General features: G+C 37.5%; 1 protein-coding gene across 1 annotated transcript in view; it reads right to left on the reverse strand.

Annotated features, from left to right (window-relative positions):
* Positions 1-580: 580 nt before the first annotated feature.
* Positions 581-15,568, reverse strand: part of suclg2 (succinate-CoA ligase GDP-forming subunit beta) — a 139,020-nt gene continuing 124,032 nt past the window's right edge. Inside the window, exons 10-11 of the mRNA XM_073875962.1 lie at positions 9,351-9,467; positions 581-1,455 (exon numbers count right to left, since the gene is read on the reverse strand). Of these exons, the coding sequence (XP_073732063.1) occupies positions 1,343-1,455; positions 9,351-9,467 (230 nt within the window). The 3' untranslated portion in view covers positions 581-1,342. The remainder of the gene's footprint in view (positions 1,456-9,350; positions 9,468-15,568) is intronic.

Raw genomic sequence — 15,568 nt, forward strand, 5'->3', positions numbered from 1 at the left:
TTTTGTCGGGTATTGAAGAAACAATGTCATGGATTCTTTATTAAAATGTATTAAAAAAGTTAAACATAGATTAAGCTCCCCGTTTTGCAGATTCATAGATTTGACAAGTTAATTAATGCTATTAAAGAAGTTTTGGGTATGTTGAAAGAAGTTCATTTAAGCAGATTTCCATCACCCGAATTCCACCTTTTCTGTAGAATGACCCATATCTGTAAATAATTTTCCTACAAAAATTCCAGATGTTATAAACAACTTATCAATTTAAAAATAGGCTACTAATCATTGAGGGTTAAAAACCAGGCAATGTTTTATTGAAATATGTTTATTTTAATCATTTAAGGCTCATTTTAAATAATCACTGACCTTGAAAAAACATATATGATTAGAAAAAGAGGTAATTTCATGTATAAATTGTTTTATCATCACAATAAAGAAATGACACCATATTGAAAGAATTTAGGCTTGTAGATTTTAAAACCCATTTTGTGACATAGGCACCACACACTCTCATAAATGTTCAACATGTATATTAATGTAAAAACTCTTAAAAAGATTTCAAGTGAAACTTGAAAATGCATCACACTGCATATGACGCATTTATATCAGTATTGCATTTACTGTTGAATAACAAACAGATATTAAGGCAGTAATATTGCAGAAGGCAAACCATAAACCAGCAGTTTATATCTGTAGTTTAAATCTTATAGCCATACAAAAAACACTATAGATTGCGACGGTGATGCCATATGGAGATGAATAACTCAATATCAGATTTGAGACATATTTCACAGTTGCAATCGTATAAAAGGTTAACAGGACAATTTTACTCCTGTCTTAAGGTTTACTCGAGGTGATACAGATTTCCTTCGGCATTAATATGGAATGCAATTAAAGTAATATTTTTACATTTTACCCACAGGTAAATATGTAATTACAATCAATTAATGAATAATCAGTAAAAAGGCTTAAAGTAAGGCAATGTATGTAAATGCATTATTTACTGTGCCATCAAATTAGACACGCATCATCTAAACATTGTGAAGACGATTCCTGAGACTGTCCCGTATTCGAGACCCTGTCATTTTTCCCAACGTATTTAAACCATAGGTGTTTTTTTATCAAATATAAATATGTTGGGATTATAAGTACAGTACTGTATCTGTATAAATGAATTTTACAAAGGCTGATATGTAGCTATGATTCAGAAGACAGGTGAGGTAAGTGGCTTCAACACAGAGTAAGTGAATGATGTTTGTTAGTGATAAATGATGTTATATTTTAGTCTTTGTGATGCTGGCCACAGCTCTCATGGCTGTGTGTTTTGCATTTGCGTACGCATTTACTACTTGGCAATGGCTGCGACAGCTTTCTTGGCTGCATCATCCAGGTCAGTGGCAGAGGTGATGGGCAGTCCGCTCTCAGACAGGATACGCTTTGCCTCTTGAACGTTGGTGCCTGCGTGTACACACAAAATAAAATTAAATATCAATCTTTATGTCGATTTTAACTACATTTTTACACACACAAACTACAACTGAGATCTTGCCAGGCTATTATTGAGAAAATAAAGGTTTTTGTTCTGTCTAAAGGTTGCGAGTTTGGGGACAGAGTAGTCTCGCTGGTTTAAGGAGGCAGTGGTGTTGAAAATGCTTTGTTTTATTGGTTGAAAAGAACAGGAAGTGATCCATTGGCTGATGGGGAATGGGGTTATTTGTTCCAATAAGAGGGCTCCATTACCTGGCACGGGGAATGTGTCGGTGCCAGCTGCCGAGGTCCCGACTGAGCAAACACTGTATCATTTAGTTAGGGCAGGCCTTCTGATCTCTACAGTGACTCTGAATGTCAGTGAACTGCGGCCCCCTGACACAAGGCCGGGGCCTGGGGCCAACACAATAAAACGAATCAGAAATACACTCCAGAGGGGTCAAAGGATTAAGATGGATTAGGGAGAAAAAGAAAACGGAGAGGTATGATGAAACAGACTGGACGATGAGTGAGAGAGGGCAGATGTTGATAACAGAGGTGCTGATTTCATAGGTGAGAAGAAAAGAACAGCACACCGCTTCAGCACCCAACCCATCCAAAACATGTGTGCGTGCATGAAAAAAAATACATTTTGCCAAACATTTAATTTAGTTTTTTAATGCATTGTATTATATTTCCATTTGAACAGAATCGCTAAATTTTGCAAACCAGTCTCAAATCTATGTTACCCATGAGCAGCATGGACTTATGTTTACATTAAATGCAGATGTAACCCAGTCTGTGAAAATCCAGCTAAAGTCATTGTTTTGTTTATTTTTATACATAAAATCAATCTTACATAATGTAAAGAACATGCGGTTAAAATATAACCTTGATATTTTTAAATTGACTAAGCAAGGCCATATCAAAGATTGAAATGAATGTAAAATCAATGATTAAAATCACCCATTGATGCTCCTACACTGAAAAAAAAAGATTCATTAAATTTAATCATTTTTTTAAGGTAAGTGGTTGCAATCAATTTATTTAAAGCGACACCATGTAGTTTTTCAACCTTCATAATACATTTTCAAGACTCTTGTGATAGTACATCGACTTTAAAAAGGTTGAATGACATGTCTACCAGAGCATGACGGGGTCTGTATCGCTTTTACTCGTATTTTAAAACTTAGGGTTTCTGGTAGTAACCAGAGCACAAAAAAAAACTACAAAATTCGACTGCTTTACGGCATACGTCACTTCCTCCACAAATTTTTTTTAACGTGAATTTTACTGGAGGCTACTCTTAAGGAGTGTAGAGAGCAACTTTTATTATGTGACTCTGTGGCACCGTGTTAGTGTCATGGACCTATGACACGGGTGACCCGGGTTCGATTCCCCTTTAAGGCAATTTTTTATATAAACTCACAATCTTGATTCATACATAAATGCGATCTTCTTTATAAATGACGGTGATTATCTTGCATATAGTTCCCTGTATTCAGGTGCTGCATTCACGTGTTCACGTATTTACCTTTCTTTTACTGTCTATATTTACATTACAATCCAGGATGCTATAGCAGTCAAACTTGCTCAAATTCACACAGCGTAAAACCAAACCCTATTCATTCACCAATCAGATTCGAACGTTTCTCTCTTCTCTCTTCCTCACTTGCTGCGTTCCGCTGTCACTCACGTGACGTATTACAAAGGGGCAGAACTAAACACATCGGTTTACTTGGATTTGGAGCGACAATTTTCACACAATAGAGAGGAAAAACGAGCGCCATTGTGGAAAATCCTGGTGGCGAGGGAGAGAGAGACGATGCAACAATATTTGTTTGGAAAAAGGCAAGGAAATACTTCTGGTCGTTTCTCAATTGGAAGGCTGCAGCCTCCGGAGGTCAAATATGCAGGCTGCATACGTCATCAAGCCTGGTTTATTAAGGTAAACTGAGCATTACATTCGCAAGTCATAAGCATACTGCAACAATTTACGATTAACTAAGTATAACAGTCATCTTTATAATTGTTAATATTGTGAAATAAGAGAGTCTTGATGACGTATGCAGCTTAGAAATACGACATCCGGAGGCTGCAACCTTCAGACCGAGAAACGGCTTCTGCCACGACGAGTTCCTCATCAGAAAGTTGTAACATGACTGCGTTTCTCCCTGTTGTCTTAAAATGTTGATCTTTTAGCGTTTTAAAGGTTTAGTTTTTAGTTTAGTTTTAAGGTTGGACAGTTCTTTTCCTTTGCGACAGTGCTGCGGCGCTTGTGGCCTGTGAAAAATACATGTCTAGCATCCCCTAGTGGCCAAAAAGTTCTGCGGTGTGCCTTTAAGCTACATTTAAAAAAAGATTAGTAAAGTAAAATAAAATATAAAACTTTTGTTTAAATGTAGCTTAAATAAATTGATTGCAACCACTTACCTTGAAAAGTTTATTAATTCAATGAATCATTTTTTCAGTGTATCTCAAAATGAGATTGAAACTTTAGCCTGGATTTCACAGACAGAGACACACATGTGTTTTAGTAAACACATAAAAGTTATATACGAAGAGTTTGGTTTCAAAATGTGATAAACACCATAAAAAAGCTACCGCCAAAATCAGTATTGTATCAGGTTGGTATTAAAAAAGTAAATTCTTAATTTTACGCAAAATCCAATATCCGCCGTGTTATACGGTCATCTTTTCTCCCTTTTTACGCGATAAACGGCAGTCGGTCTCTGCAGAATGCAATAAATCCGCTCAACAAATCATAGCGCACCATTCCAAAAACAACAATGGCAGCGCGTTGAATACACACAGACTCCTAGTTTTCCTCATCTACTTTGTACTTTGTGATCAACAACAAACAAAAGCAAAATAAAACTTTGATGGCATTTATAAACCTGTGGTTGTTTTCTCGGGTGGGGAAGAAACGTAAGCCATCAAAATCGAATAATTTACATGAGAGGCACTTGGGAGACGGAAAAATGCCGGCTGTTGCTTGTTCTCCCAACAGCATCAAGCTTCTGTCATGCTAACACATTGACCTCAGGGGATCTTATCAAAAACTTTCCATTATTTTACTCGAAGTCAACAAAAATTGAGCAGGACCAAAACATTTTAGAGCTGATCGCTTTCAAAAAAGTTCAGCGACGACGTCCCAAGTATAACAGCAGCAATGACAGTGATCTTAATATGACAAAGTAAGTGTTTTCATTAATGGCATTAATGTTTATTTTTTAATCAGTGTAAACCACGAGTCAACTAAATTAATATAACATGGCAAAGATGAATGCACATTTATATATTGATTCAATAGATTTATAGCATTTTGGAAAAAAAAGAATGTTTTTATAATTAATCTTTGAAAATCAAATGATGGATTTGAATTTTTTTTTTATAACCTAAAGATGTTATGTGAAAGATTGTAAAAGAAAATAGTGGTTTTCATCTCGTCAGAAAACACGTTTTTACCAAAATGAGTCAAAATGGATTTATTGCGTTTTGAAACCAAACTCTTCATATGCAGTATCAAAAAGCAGTGTGTATTTCCTACCGTTTCAATGTTCCTACATATATCTGTGTATGAGTGCGTGTTGTTTTTCTATAGTGTAATTATGATAATACTCTTCCTCAATCAATAGCAGTTTCATGAGGAATTCAATTACCAGTACCACTTAACTACTGATATTTCAGCACTTTTGTCTGCTCGCACAATAACTCTATTCACATCTTCCACATTTGGCAGCACAAAACAATCAATTATATAATTTTATTAGCAGAGGATGGGGCGAGTGCAGGTGTGTGCTGGGAGTATAGAGTATCCACCGACCGTCGCTGTTTAACAACATTGCGTTGTGTAAAGATTCAGAGGGCACGAACATAACTGACAGCCTTAAAAAACACTTAGTATCTTCTATTTTGGTCTGCACTGATAAAACAACTCTCGTTACATTTACAACACATATTCATACAGGACTGCATTGTCCTATGCAGTAACATCTATAGTTCTAAGGACTGTGTATTGTAAATCATGCCGATATACAAAAACTAAGTGTATTTCCTGCAGCTCTGCTGGTAAAGCATCGCAAAAGGTCATGGGTTCAATCCTAGGGAGCACATGTACAGATTAAATATATAGCTTGTAATGCACTGCAAGTCATTTTGGATTAAAAAACATCTGCCAAATGCATAAAAAATGAAAAGTGTAAATCCATGATAGATGCAAGTGATGTGATTATTTACTGTATGTCATTTTATTATATCTCTCTCACACACAAATACACTGTGTTGTCCCACATTTACACAAAAGTCTGTACTCATCCACCACCACTAGGTGCTGCTATAGACCAACTTAAGACAAAACGTATGAGGAATGAATCAAGATAAACCTCTGAACTAAGATTATACACAAATAACTCATGTTTAAACACATAAATCATCATTACAGAACTGACAAGATATAATTTCAAACATATATTATATACAGGCAGGCACAATGCGTATTTGTCTAAAAACTCATTTTTACCATTATACACAATGTCCCACTAACTTTAAAAACAAGCTATCATCTGTAATCTTTTTCTTTTCCTCTCGCTTTTCACTTGCTTCCTTATAACATATTACAGAAAAGATCATACATAAAAATATACTGTATATTAAAAGTTTATACTATGATTTCTATCAGAAATTGTAAAGTTGATGTACATTAATATTTTAATACTTGATGTAGTTATATATTTAAATAATACAGAAATTGGATTAATAATAATCACTATTACAACTGATGAAATTAAAGACTTATATCTGTACCAATATTGTATGTATTGTCATTATCTTTCTCTGTCTCATTTTATGTCAAATTTGTGAACATGCGTGTATGTATCTGTAATTGCAAAAAAAAAAAAAACTAATTTTAAACCAAGTCAAAAAGTTTTGGAAAATCTCAGACTCATAGTACATTAAAAGATAATGAAATAAATGCTAAAACTTTTACACAAATACATATGACATGGATTATAAAGTATATGTTTCTTGTTTAATACTTTTCTTGCATGACTTTTTTCTATACCTTTTATATTTCCATGATCATATCACCTAATTTTATGAAGTTATTTCATGCAGAAATATACATATATATTCCAAACAGCTTAGCTAGTTTGCCTACTGCAGATATATCATTTAATTCAAAGCAAACGGTTGTTAAGCTGTCTTACACAGCATATACATATTTTACCACTTTCATAATTAAGTAGTTTTATTTTCCTTTAGTTTACTTGAAATATCAAAATAATTTATGGTATATGACAGTGACGAGGCTACATAAGGGCCAGGGTGGTATTGGCCCACTCAGATTGACGGCTGGCCCACCAAGTTATAAAAGACCCAAAATGAAAGCAAAAAAAATTGCTTAAATTATAATAATTGTTTTAATAATAATCGATCAAATATACATAATTCAGAAATAAATAACTATTATTTATACAGAAAGTTTATCATTTGCATTGTTTTCTAAACCTTGGCAAATGTTAACATTCAAGCCATTTTAAATAATTTGAGCACTAGAGAATGTTAAAGTTAGCTGTTTTCTGTGCGTTCAGGCGCACACATATACTCAATTGAACACATTCATAAGCGCACGCAAGTAGACTCGTGTTTCGAAAAGCATGCAAACACAAAATCTCTCTGCTTGACAGGACACATACACCTGAAATTATCTCGAAATATCACAGTCCTGGCAAGTATTCTCATAAAAAGTGAGTTATGTCTTAAAGTAAACGCAAACAGTTCAGAAAGAAATCAGATGTGTGTCAATATATGGATCAGTGCTTATTAAAGGTATAGCGGAAGATTTTCCCGAATTTTAGAAAAGAACCACCCACTCCACTTTAAAAAAAAATGCAATAGCGCAACACTCTACCTCCTCCCAAGAAGGAACGCCTATTAAACGTGTGCACGAGAGAGAGCATGCACGAGCCCAGTTCTTCTTCGTGACTGAGGCATTAGTCGGAAGCCTAACCTTTGCTTTTAGTGCACGCCAGCGTATGAAATATTCTCCCAAGAACACTCTGGTCTTGTTTCTTTATTTAGAGGCCTTTCTCTTCTTGTCATACAATTCGTAGACACTTTTTCTCTTGCGAACCTCAGACACTTTGAAAAAACACGGTGAGAACGCGAGCTTCAATGAATGGCTAAAACCATAGCTTACCACACATATACACCTGAAAGTGCGCATGTGCAGAAAGGGAACCCAGGGACTAGCACGTACGACGGCCTTACGTCAACATATCATCAGAATACCTTTAAAGTAGCAGTACACTCGAGAAATCTGCTTATGTTTGTGTCCTCTATGATAATCAAACAACAGAAGACAAGAGGGAAAAATCACTTCTGGAGCATTAAATATATTTAATTTACAAAATAAAGAAGACTATTATTATTCATTTGATTCTATTTCTGTTCCTAAATACTACTGTTTTCTATTTTCATATAATTTCATGATTTCCCTTTTTTGCTGATCCGAAAATTATTCAATCCATGACTCAAAAAAACATAATGTATGTAACCCATTTAACCACTACTATATTGTAAACTTATGTAAATAAAGAGTAAGCGTTGAGGTCCACCCTATTTCACTAAGGTTTCAAATTTCTGGCCTTGCCACTCGGTATGTCACATCACCCAAATTTTTAAAACCCCTGCAGTAGAGGGCCTGATCATCAAAAACATGGAGTCCTGTATTGTATGTAGAAGCACATGTACACAAGTCATCTGTACACAAGGCTAAAGTCTTTGCTGGAAAGGTGAGAATCGCGAAGGGTTTTCGGTAAGGGAGGGGCTGGAATCAATAGGCCGCTAATATAAGTAAACTCTAAGCTGGGAACCATCTTATAGCGATCTGTCAGACATGATCAGCCACAGACAGAGAGAAAGAGAAGACGATCGATCTATAAGCAGCGCGCTGGCTCTCACCTATTACTGAGAGCTCTTAGACCACTGTGGCTAATTCACTTTTATCCAGAGAGGGCAAGCTAATCTGAACCTCTGTTCCTTTAAGACGTTTTCATTTGGATGGAAAAAGTGAATTTTCAGTATCAGTAATTACTTTTGCACTATGTAAGGAATTCTTCATCTGGAAAAATACCGCAATCTTAGCTCAACAATACAAATTATTCTGATGGTTGAATAGTCTCTATTGGCCAAAAGCAATTTTCAACTTACAAAAGAAGTTCACATCGGTGATCAACAAATGAAAGACGTACTGTGGAAACAACAGATCAATGAGTGACCAAACTTAAATCAAATTGGCCCAGGGCCATCTGACAATCCATAATGCTGAACCCTGATAATAAACAGTCCATGTGAAAGTTTGTGATTTACTGTTTTCTACGCAAAATCATCCTACATACTTCTGTGGAAATATCTATTTAATCCAAATTTATCATGCCGCTTCTTCACGTACTATATTTATATTTATTATATATGTATATATAAACACACTATACTATATTTAAGCAGTCATGAGAAGGACAGGACAAATAAGGGGCAGAAAACTAATGGAGTGGAGGATATGTCTCTCACCTGGGCAAAACGACTCAGCTGTTTTCTGCCAATTATCCTAATGGCCAGATGGGAGTAGGCCGAGGCCCGGTGTCACACGAGCGAGTAGCATTAGCATACACAGGTGAGAGGTCCTGCAATCAACGCCAGGACCCTCTGCTCCTCTCACTGCCACTAACAACTGCTGCAGCGTGACGTGCTTGCTAACCAAACCCAACGTGCTCATCGCTTCACAAAATCCAGTTTTAAGGTTTTGAGAAGAGCAGTTTTTTAAGTTAGGATGGCTGAAGTTGCAAACTGATAAAACCTTGAAAATGTGATGTAACACTCACCCTCAAGCCTGACCACCAGAGGAACCTTGAGCTCCAGTTCTCTGCAGGCCTTGGTGATGCCGTTAGCAATAATAGCGCAGTTGACGATCCCTCCAAAAATATTTACCAAGATGGCCTCTACCTGTAAATAGGAAAGAAAAAAAACTGTAAAAACAATGCTTTATTTTTTGTGAAAAGTGCACTGGTTAATAAGATGAACATGAAAACTCCAGGGAATAGAAAGACAGACAGACAGACAGACAGACAGACAGAAAGGCAGACAGACAGACAGGCAGACAGACAGACAGGCAGACAGATAAAAAGACAGACAGATGAATAGACAGACAGGCAGACAGACAGACAGACAGACATAAAGGCAAACAAACACAAAGGTAGGTAGGTAGACAGGCAGACAGACAGACAGGTAGACAGACAGACAGACAGGCAACACAAAGGTAGACAGACAGACTTTTAGGCAGCCAGACAGAAAGACAGGTAAGCAGATAGAAAGACAGGCAGGTAGACAGACAGACTGGCAGACTTACATGCAGACAGACAGATGAATAGACAGACAGGCAAGGCAGACACGCAAACAGACAGACAGATGAATAGACAGATAGACAGATAGACGGGCAAACAGACAGACAGATTAAAAGACAGATAGACAGGCAAACAGACAGACAGATGAATAGACACACAGACAGGTAGGCAAACCAACAGACAGATGAATAGACACACAGGCAAACAGACAGACAGACGAATAGACACACAGGCAAACAGACAGACAGATGAAAAGACAAATAGACAGGCAAACAAACAGACAGATGAATAGACACACAGGCAAACAGACAGACAGACAGACAGATGAATAGACAGACAGGCAAACAGACAGACAGATGAATAGACAGACAGGCAAACAGACAGACAGATGAAAAGACAGATAGACAGGCAAACAAACAGACAGACAGACAGACAGACAGACAGACAGACAGACAGACGGACAGGCAAACAGACAGACAGACAGATGAATAGACAGACAGGCAGGCAGACAGACAGATGAAAAGACAGATAGACAGGCAAACAAACAGACAGATGAATAGACACACAGACAAACAGACGAATAGACAGACAGATGGATAGACAGACAGGCAAGCAGACAGACAGATGAAAAGACAGATAGACAGGCAAACAGACAGGCAGATGAATAGACACACAGACAAACAGACAGACAGACAGACAGACAGATGGATAGACAGACAGGCAGGCAGACAGACAGATGAAAAAACAGATAGACAGGCAAACAAACAGACAGATGAATAGACACACAGGCAAACAGACAGACAGACAGACAGATTGACAGACAAGCAGGCAGGCAGGCAAACAGACAGACAGGCAGAGAGATGAATGTATGACTCTCCAATCATTTGTGACTACAAGAAAATGATTTTTAAAAGTCATATTACAAAAAATCAGATAGACAGATGGATAGACAAACAGACAGGTAGACAGACAGGCAGGCAAACATATGAATAGACAGATAAACAGTCAGGCAAACAAACAAACAGATACGTAGATGAATGAATAATTGGACTTTTCAATCATTTGTAAGCACTAGAATAACAAAATCACATTACAGTGGAATTGTTAGATGATGAGATATATTTGAAATTTCCATTACCTTTAATCCCATGACTTTTCCAGTCCTTGAAATTAACATTTTTGACTTTCCTGATACTTTTAAAAAGCTGATCCTAAACCTCCTACAGTATCAAACAGGATATTATCACCTGTGTGCAACAAACCTTCATAGGACTGAATAATAGATCTGAGATGCTTGTGAATGTGCTATTCATTTAGGTTTAAAATGAGAGGCTAGACAGTTGTGCTAACAATGCTATATAACAACCACTGTGTCTCAAAAGACACTAAACAGATTATACTTCAAGCAACAATCATTTCCATAAATGTGTAGTAAAGATCAAAAGGGATAATGTGATGTGCAAACACACAACGGCACACGTTTATACTGTAAGGCTCATTGTTAGCAGCTCATGAATATTGTACTCTTAAAAGGTAAGAATCTAAATTGGTGTCATTTTATTTCAGTCAAATTAGCAAGGCGACAGATCAGATTAATTTGGCGTGTTTACTCATAATCTATGCTAATCTGTGACACTGACTGCTGGCTCCATTCTGTGTTAATGATGTTTACATGCTTACAGAGGAGATCAGAGACATGCTGCCAGATTTGACCGCAAATGCTCTTACCAGATTTACCAGCTACAAACTTTGGTATGATTGAAGGGAGAGAGAGAGAGAGACAGCAAGAAACAGATGAGAGATAGAGAGCAGGTGGGTAGGAGAGACCAACAGTGAAGTCCATCTTTCTTAGTTCTTAGATAAAGAGAAATATACAAAAGATAATCCTGCAAAGTGACAGACAAACAGTCAAAGATGGACAGAGGAAAGGGAAACAACAGAGTGTGACTGAAATGGCAAAAGCTAGAGGCCGACAGACAGCCAGACAATGTTTCCTCCAACAGGTACATGCCCACCTGGTCGAGCTGTCAGATTTTTATTCTGGCGACAGCATCCACATCTATACATCCTGAGCTATCACACACAGTACATAGTGTTTCATTGTCACCTGCAATATAAATAGATCCAAAATAAAAGTAGGGGAAGAAGTATGACTCTGGTGTTCCTTACAGATTGAAGGCTCCCAGTGCTAGTTTCTAATACCTAACCCTGAAACTGCTCATTCTGATGAAATTCGAACAAAAAAGGGTGATGAGGGAAGGCTCTGTTAGCGAGGGTGGAGAGAGAGAGAGAGAAAGAGAGAGAGAGAGAGAGAGAGAGAGAGAGAGAGAATTGTCCAGCTGTTGACAGTGGGACTAGCAGGCACTAACATGACTGCAGCATGTGCACATCTGTTTCATCATCTCTCCTCAACCTTAGCATGACACAGAGGGAAAAACATGATGTGTAGAGGCACAGATCTGGAACATTGCTCAGCCTAAGGGAGTAATACTCGACCCAAACCTTTCCATTCAGAGCTCTGCTCAAACTGAGACATCTATCTCACACAAAACACACTGCTGTATGTGTATATATGGGTGTATAGGTTTACTTAGCTATTCCATGGAAAAATTGTGTGAATTTGGGAAAAACAATTGAAACAAATCATGCTATAAGATAAAAATATAGTTTGATTTGGAGTATTTCTAAATAAAACAATATAATACTATTTTATATTATTATATATTTACATTCATGCATTTGGAAGATGCTTTAATCCAATGTGACTTATAGTGCATTCAATGTATACATTTATTTATCAACGTGCGTTCCCCCTATGGATCAAACCCACAAGCTATAGGCTGCTAACGCAATGCTCTGCCAACTGAGCAATAGGAACACTTATTAAAATTACTATTTTAAATAAAACCAATATAAGTCTATGAAAAATCTTTTAAAATGTTGGTCTGTGTGGGCCACATTAATTACCTTAGCATGAATAAATAAATATTTTTTTTCACCATAACATAAAAACAATCATGCATGTGTGTGTAGCATTCAGCACATAATCCACACAGTCTTGAAAATGCTGTGCGCCTCATGATCTATAAACAGTCCACACACATTGACACAAGGGGGCAGCACAGATCCAGGACACGACAGCAAGGAGCCTTGCGTGGTCTCGACGGCACAGCATTTTTTAAATTCGGCCTTTATGGTGCACAGTCATATTTCTTCCAGTCATGCGTTTCCTATTGACATCTATGTATATTAATGATACATGGGACATGATTTATGCTTTCTCGTACATGAGTAAATGCTGCTTTATAAAAATATGGTGCACTTCACTCAAACTGGCAGTGAGATTTAGAAAGAAAAAGAACAAGCGCAATGGAAACTGTCAGAGGTGCGAGATCTTATTTTGGTATTTTTTGGAAATAAACTCCTTTTACTGTGGGGATGTTAGACTGTGCAGTGCGCACCTCAAGGCTAGCGGATTCTGATGCTCATATTCAGTGTGTTGTACTGTATTAATGGTGAGTTCGAGTAGAAGTAGCACAGCATAATGAAATTAGTTTTTGATTTAGATTTTACAACACAATTTATGTCTATTCTATTCTATTCTATTCTATTCTATTCTATTCTATTCTATTCTATTCTATTCTATTCTATTCACTTTTACATTCAACCTTTAACATTCATCACACCTTCCCACTTGTATCTTTAACCCTCTGGGGTCTAAGGGGTTTTTAGGGCCCTGGAGAAGTTTTAACCTGCACTGACATTTGTGCTTTTTTCAGTTGCTTAAAAACATAATAATAGCAAAAGTCTCATAACACTGTCTTCAGCACAAACTGGGCTATAATATTATATGAGCAACATTTATTTTCATGTTTATGAGTGGATTTTGAAAAAGCTAAATTTGTAAGTAACTGATATAAGTCCACAAAACTCATTCTAAACATGTTTCCCATCACTTTTCAACACAGGATGTAGTAGTCTAGAGTTTTTTCTTCAAAATGATGTGAACATCATTCGGCCTACTCATTCACATAAAACAATATATTGATTTACAAAGTCACTTTTGCTTGCTTGATTGACAGCTGCGGAAACAAAAGACTTGCTTACTGACTTAATGACTTGCTTACTGACTTAATGTTAATTGTCAGTTGTAATAGTCATTGTTTGTCACTGTCCATGCACCTTGGTCTGCTAGGAATGTTCTGTTCTGGTCTAACCTACCCTATCTTACCTTGGTTTTAGTGGACCCCACCCCTACCTACCCTACCTTACCCTAGTCTCCCATACCCTAGTATAGTAAACCCCATCCCACAGCATCCCACCCTACCGTACGCTACCCTAGTCTAGTCGACCCTTCCCTACCCTAGTCTAGTCTAGTCTAGTTGAGCCTTCCCCGCCCTAGTCTATTCGACCCTACCCTACCCTAGTCTAGTCTATTTTAGGCTAGTGGACTCAACCCACTCTACCTTACCCTAGTCTCCCCTATCCTATTATAGTCAACCCCATCCCACACCATCCCACCCTAACGTACGCTACCCTAATCGACCATACAATACCCTACCTTAGTCTAGTCTACCCTAGTCTAGTCTAGTCTAATCGACCCTACCCTACCCTAGTCTTGTCTATTTTAGTCTAGTGGGCCCCACCCTACCTTACCCTCATGTACCCTAATATAATCAACCCCATCCCACCCTGCCATATGCTAGCCTAGTCTAGTCTAGTCTAGTCTAGTGTACCATACCCTAATCTAGTCTAGCCTACCCTAGTCTAATTGACCTTACCCTTGTCTCCCCTACCCTAGTATAATTAACCCCATCCCACCCTACCGTACGCTACCCTAGTCTAGTCTACCCTAATCTAGTCTAGCCTACTTTTCCCTACCCTAGTCTAATTTACCCTACCCTAGTCTAGTCAATACTACCCGACCCTACCCCACCCAACCATAGTCTGGTTGACCCTACCCTACCATACCCTAGTCTAGTCAACCCTACCCAAACCTAGTCTAGTCGACAGTACGCTACCCTAACCTATTCTAGTCTAGTCTAGCCTAGTCCACCCTACCCTACTCTACCCTACCTTAGTATAGTCGACTCCATCACCCACACCAATCCTACCCCTACCCTAGTCTAGTCTAGTCTAATATAGTCTCTACCCTACCCTATTCTATTCAGGCTTATAAACATTGTCTGAAAAACTACATACTAGTGTCCTTGCATCAGCTGTCAACTGAAATATCAAAACCCATTTTGCTTCAATTAGGGGTGTATAGCTGCAAAGATCCAATTCATGTGTTCATTGTTAAACGCAAGCTCAAATTAAATCAATTCACTGCTGATTGAGCTAATGAATACCCAACTGAATCAATTATATCAATTACAATCTAATATATTTGCACAATGAAATTAAGCAACACAATACAGCAGCAACAAGAAGGCTCCAGAGCAAAGACATACTGCACATACAGACATACAGTAGTAATATCATAGTCCTCCATGATCTGCTAACTAAACAACAAGGTCAGCTTCAAGAATTTTAATTGTTTTCAATTATACATGATCAAACTGGGGGTTTTATTTATGTTTTTGTATGTATGTACATATAAATATATGTATGTATGCACATACATTCATTCGTCTAATTAAATCTGACAAGCACCACTCCAAGCTAATATTTAGTGCATTGGGACAAAACTGGGACAC

This window comes from Misgurnus anguillicaudatus, chromosome 14, assembly GCF_027580225.2.
Source record: "Misgurnus anguillicaudatus chromosome 14, ASM2758022v2, whole genome shotgun sequence".
Taxonomy (NCBI): domain Eukaryota; kingdom Metazoa; phylum Chordata; class Actinopteri; order Cypriniformes; family Cobitidae; genus Misgurnus; species Misgurnus anguillicaudatus.